Here is a 6,000-nt window from a genome sequence, read left to right as displayed (position 1 = left end):
GGGCATCCACTCTAAAACTCAAACACAAATCCTATGTTTATTTTGAACTATGCATGGAGTAGAATGTCACGGAATTGACCAACGGGGATATTCGAGAAAAGAACAACATAAAACACTGCGATGAGAAAGAAATTTTCTGTTTTTTATTCCTCATTTTTCTCGTTGCCTTGAAACTTTAGCAATCTATCGGACCCAGCTGACCGCTTAGTTCAGTGAGAAAAACTATGTGAAAAAGTGAAGATATCACTAATACATTTTTGATTGAAATAACAAATATGCTTGTCGGGAAAAAATTTGGAAAAAAATTAAAATTTTTTGTTCGATATTTTTGCGTAAATTGTTAATGTGCTATGTAAACCTTCCGCATTGAAAACTTCGTTCATTTTTTGTGATAACTTCACAAAATTAACCGGATTTTGTTTGTCCAGTGTAATTCAAAACAAACCAATAACACAGGAAAGGCGACCACTTGTGGAAAGAGCAACGGATTGAATTAAAATTGAAATAAAGTTTTTTCCAAAGAAACAAAACTTCACGTTGTCAAACACTCTTATTTTTTATGGTTGTTTCATATTCGGTTAATTGCTTTGAGAAAAAATTAACTTGAATGTGGCGTCCTACAATTTGGTAGTTTTTCTATTAGTGGGATTTAGATGAGAAAAAACTGAGTTATTTCCTGTTTGCTACTTCTATCTTCTAAAATTGAACGCTTTTCTTGAAAATTACTCTCTGTGATAGCTGAAATTAAATTTTCTCTGTGACTGATCGCCCCTACTGAAATTTTTGACTTTTTTCTCTTACTGAACTTCAACTTTGAGGAAAAGCTTAATGTTGAAAAAAATTACAATGTATGTGATTTAATGTCAGTAAAAATCAAATCCAATTGAGTTTTTGATTTTTTTTTCAGTTTTCATGCTAGAAAAAGTTGTAATCAGGTTTGCTCCAAAAAAGGCTTTTAATTGAGTTTTGGAAAACTGATAGTCATGAGATTATTTTCTCTCAGAACAGAGAAAAGGTTTTAAAAACTTGACTGCTCGAATGTTGGAACATTCAGTGCTACGCACAGTCCTGCACGAGCCGTGATGTTTATTTTCTTTATAGTTTTTACAAATAATTTTAACCTATTTCGTTTCATAATGACTTTTCCTGCTCCTTCTTATTAAAACTTTATCTAAAAAGACTTTCTCGGAGACTTGGAGTCTTTCCTGCAAAGCTATATCCAGTTAGAATTTATTATTGTTCTCTGCATTGTTTTATATGTCCTTAAATATTACAAAACATTCAGTTTGCATGGTCAGTACGGTAAGATTAATAAACTCTTTGGTTTACAAAATAAGTTTACCTTGTCCAAGTGTTGCCTGATCCAGGCACTGTCATTAGTCCAACCTGCAAAACACTATTGGTTCATATCTCCAACTGATTATTTGCAACCACATGAGCCACAAATCCAACTTATCATATATATATATATATATATATATATATATATATATATATATATATATATATATATATATATATAAAGGTATATGTATGTATGGATGTGTGTATGTATGTATGCATTAATGAATGTATGTATGAAAGAAATTACTTCCTTAGTTGTCAAGTTTCTCGCTCAAAAAACGCACTTCTCCTAAAAATAACGGTCAACAACGGTCGTTTCTGAGGTTCAAGATTTGCTCAAAAACTGTTATTTCCTTTTAAAAACCACTGAAAAACTTTTATCTCAAAAATAACGGTTAAAAATGGTTATCTTCTAAATAAGGGTTAACAATTGTTATTTCTTACAGATAAAAAACGGTCAGAAACTTTGATTTCTTAGTTTTAAAAAAAAACGTTCAAAAACTATCATTTCCTTTGTCGAAGAAAAACGATCAAAAACGCTCAAGCCGGACAACTCCTAGCTTAAAGCAGCGGTCGTGAAATTAAATGACAACCCGGATCATATTAACATAGTAACTCAGCACTGAATCATAGTTTTTCTCGGTCTGTATTTTAACTATGAAAATATTACGATCATGTCACTTTTACTATGAAAAGCGTAAAATCAGATAAAAAACGAAGTCTGATCAGTGTAAAAACAGAATTGAATTCTTAGACTTAGCTTAAACTGTTCAGAATTGCCTTTCAGCCTTTTTTCCCTGATCAGAGCTCATATCATCGTAATATAAATCGTTGCAGAAAAAAGACTTTCACTAAACTCTATTTAAGGAACGAAACCAACTGCAAAATAGTTAATTTCTTTTCCATTAGCCCCCCCCCCCCCCCCTAACGAACCCATATCACTCAGGATGTTTTGCCGATTTTTATCCGCACGTTCAAGATATTAAAGATAGTGCACCCCAGTTTGGGCATTCAAATATTGGCGACGTTTTGGGAAATGGCACACACTATTACGTGCCTGAAACTTACGGCGGCGAAAGCGAACAGGTTCGAAGAAATGTCCTCGGAATTTTCTCGGTCGAACACGAAGATAACGGTGCAACCTCCCCACTCCCCCCCCCCCCCCCGGAGTGATATATCCCCCCCCGGTAGTAATAGGATGAGGAAGGCTCCCGGGGGGTGTAGACCCCAGGTATTAGAATAGGTACAGGAGTATTTTTCTGAGCGAGTCTGCCCTAATGTATTGAAGGGGCGCCTACATGTGTTCTAGGGGGTGAGAATTAAGGAAGGAGCAGATCACGTTGATTTTCCGGAGTCATTCGACACGTGATTTTAGAGCTCATTTAGGGATTAGCTGGGAATTGTACATGCAGCGCGCACGGGAATGGTACAGGCAAGGGAATTGTACAGGCGGCGCGCATGGGAATTAACGGACATTTCCTCTCGCAGTAAATTTCAAAATTTTCTTTTGGTATAACCAGCGCAATGTATTAAGATTAAGTACAGCCGCCGCAATGTATTAGGATTAGGTGTAGCCGCCGCAATGTTTTAAGATTGGGTATAGCCGCCGAAGTATATTAAGATTTGAGATAGGCGCCGCAATGTATTAAGATTAGATATAGCCGCGGCAATGTATTAAGATTAGGTATAGCAGCCGCAATGTATTTAGATTAGGTATAGTCGCCGCAATGTTTTAGGATTAGGTATAACCGTCGCAATGCATTAAGATTAGGTATAGCCGCCACAATGTATTTAGATTAGGTATAGTCGCCGCAATGTTTTAGGATTAGGTATAACCACCGCAATGCATTAAGATTAGGTAAAGCCGCCGCAATGTATTAAGATTAGGTATAGCCGCCACAATGTCTTTAGATTAGGTATAGTCGCCGCAATGATTTAGGATTAGGTATAACCGCCGCAATGCATTAAGATTAGGTAAAGCCGCCGCAATGTATTGAGATTAGGTATAGCCGCCTTAATGTATTAAGATTAGGTAAGCCGCCGGAATGTTTTAAGATTATTTATGGCAGATAAAAATTGAGAAAATTGAAAACTTTTAAGAGAATGAATTATGAAGGTACAAAAAGACAGAAACAGTATAAATCAAGTACATTATAAGTAATTTTAGACAAAGCAGAGCGCTCACAATATGAAAAGCCAAAAAATAGCTTACAAGTTCAGGGGTACAGTATGAATTCCATCAGATAACACTTTTTGTTTAGGCTGAAAATATAAAGGTCCTCTCAGAGGTAGCGACGCAGTGGTTGATTGTCCTAAAACCTCTATTTATAGATGTTAAATTGATAATTTCTTCCATCACTCGCCGATCATTTTCCAATGGTCCATCTCCGGTCTCTTCCAATGTTCGTTTGTTTAGTCCTTTGCTGCTGAATTTGTACTGATCTGATTTGGTATCGTAGCAAGAATAAGTTTTGCTACAGAGACAAATCATTTCAGAACATCTAAAATCTTCCTTGAACTAACCGGTTCACGCTTATCGTACTTTTTATGTTTATCGCAACACATTCTAGGGAAGAATTTTTGTACAGCATCAGATTTGAAAAATCATCACAATCGTGTTCCCTCAGAGCTCCCCACTCTGCTTTTTTAGATGGACGATTGCATTTGTAAAAAATATCATGTGCTAGAGCTAAGTATAAAGAGCCAGTGTCCATTTCTAACTCTTCGAATGTGTCCACATCGCCAAAATTATCAAAAAAATTGTAATAAAGCTACAAAATACGTAATTTTGCGTACTGAGATATAAAATAGCCGACTATTGTCGTTGCAGTGCTCATTTTTCAATTTTACAAGTTCAACTTCGTATATTTCTTTCTACATATTGAGAAGTCTCTTAAACAGTTTCCCGTTGATAGGTTTGTGTGTCTTTTCATAGTTCAGGTATATTGTCTCTGTATGTCTGCTTCTGTCCATGATTTGGTAACCATAGGTACTGTTCCCGATCAATTTCATTGTTTCTGCTAAAACGGTTGATTCGGGACTTATCTCCAGCTCTTCTAGCATCAAAAAGTGACTGGACAAAATTGTTGAAGCATTTTGTGGGTGTCTACTGAACGAAGTGGTAAAATTTGGTACATTTCAGCCCTAGACTAAGGTAAAAATTGAGTAAAGGTGTTATGACTGTTCCATTCTCCAAATTGAATCTTGAAATCAACATGCGTTGCAATTGCTTGAGTAAATCGTATCAATTGCATAGTCCCTCATATAATCACCAATATCTGCTGTACTAACACAAAGTTTTTAAAAAATGGTGGAAAGTTCGAGAAATTGTATTTCAACCCATCTGGAACTTCGAGATCACACTGAACGTAACCAAACAATTTATCTTCTCCTATCTTTGCAAGTACAGATTCTTGAGTCAGAAGTAGCTTGAATAGAAAACTGTTTCTCACGTGAATTTTTACAGATTCATCACCTTTGAGAGTTTCCCGGCTTTTACATTCCCATATCTCAACAACTTTATATCCTTTGTTCCGCAAATAGTCTCGTCTTAGTTCATCGTATTCCCGTTTCCTGAGTCCTCTCTGAGTCTCTTCCTCTGATATACTTGTTCTTGCTTCCCGACATGCACAAAAGTGAAAGTAACAACCCATTGCTTCTAATATAGTTTTACATTGAGCACAAAATCCATCTACATTAAAACAATCGATCTTTTTCTGAGTTCCAGTTGTGTAGTTACTTTCAATAGTGCAGTTAGGACGCTGAGATTGTAGGTACGACAAAACCATGTTCTCAAATTTCCTCGACTTATTTTGCCTAGCTTTAAACTTTTGAGAGTCTGATCAAATTCCCATCTAGTTTAAAGCTCAGTGGGCATTTCTTGACACATTGAGAAGAGGTAAAGTTGAATGGCGTCTATACCCACAATTGATTGGACAATGTTTTCTGAGTTTCGAATCATTGTTTGATTCACAACCGCGCTTTTCTATTAACTACAATAGAGGGACCACCGGTCATATCCTCGCGTATTTTATCATGTAAATCTTTGTCTGCTTCAACGAAAAGATAGAATTTGTTATTAACTGATTTGCGTAGACAAATATTTGCCAAATTATGAAGTGTGCAACCCAATTTCAACATATTTATCGCTTTATTATGATAGAATTCCATCATTTTCTGCATCGCTTCTAGTGTCGGGACAACATTCTTGTTATTGTACCACCTAACAAAGTCTTGAAAAGTTGTCATTTGTTCCTGCTCCCACACACTTTTCAAATAATTGTAGTTGTCAACTCCCAAGGGGGGCAACACCTTGAACATATGTTTTTTAAGAGCCTCCTGTTGGGAAAGTCCAGTATTCAACAATTTTGTGAAATCCGTAAATTCTTTCTCCGAGGGATTGTGATCTCTCAACTTACTAAAAAACATTCGTAAGGGGGAAGGAAAGTTGCATCCAGTTTTTTGGTGAGTCGAACCATTCCTAAGGGAAAAATCCTTTGGTCTCATTTGTCATATAAGCTTTGCGGAACGAATCTAGTGATTTTGTTCCACCAAGAAAGTTTAGAATATCGACAAACTGTATATCACCAAATTTAGAGGATACAAATGATTAGCTTTTTAATAACGGTTGCTTGAATATCGCGCTCGTGAATGAGG

General features: G+C 36.1%; 1 protein-coding gene across 1 annotated transcript in view; it reads right to left on the bottom strand.

Annotated features, from left to right (window-relative positions):
* The window catches only part of LOC142348792 (sialate:O-sulfotransferase 1-like), a 97,497-nt gene that overhangs the window by 12,968 nt on the left and 78,529 nt on the right, over positions 1-6,000 (bottom strand). The window contains exon 3 of the mRNA XM_075400292.1: positions 1,343-1,386. Within this exon, the coding sequence (XP_075256407.1) occupies positions 1,343-1,386 (44 nt within the window). The remainder of the gene's footprint in view (positions 1-1,342; positions 1,387-6,000) is intronic.

Source organism: Convolutriloba macropyga, chromosome 10 (assembly GCF_964194025.1).
Source record: "Convolutriloba macropyga chromosome 10, txConMacr16.3, whole genome shotgun sequence".
NCBI classification, from domain to species: Eukaryota; Metazoa; Xenacoelomorpha; order Acoela; family Convolutidae; genus Convolutriloba; species Convolutriloba macropyga.
The sequence above is the reverse complement of the archived record's forward strand: the minus strand, read 5'-3'. Positions and strand labels throughout refer to the sequence as shown.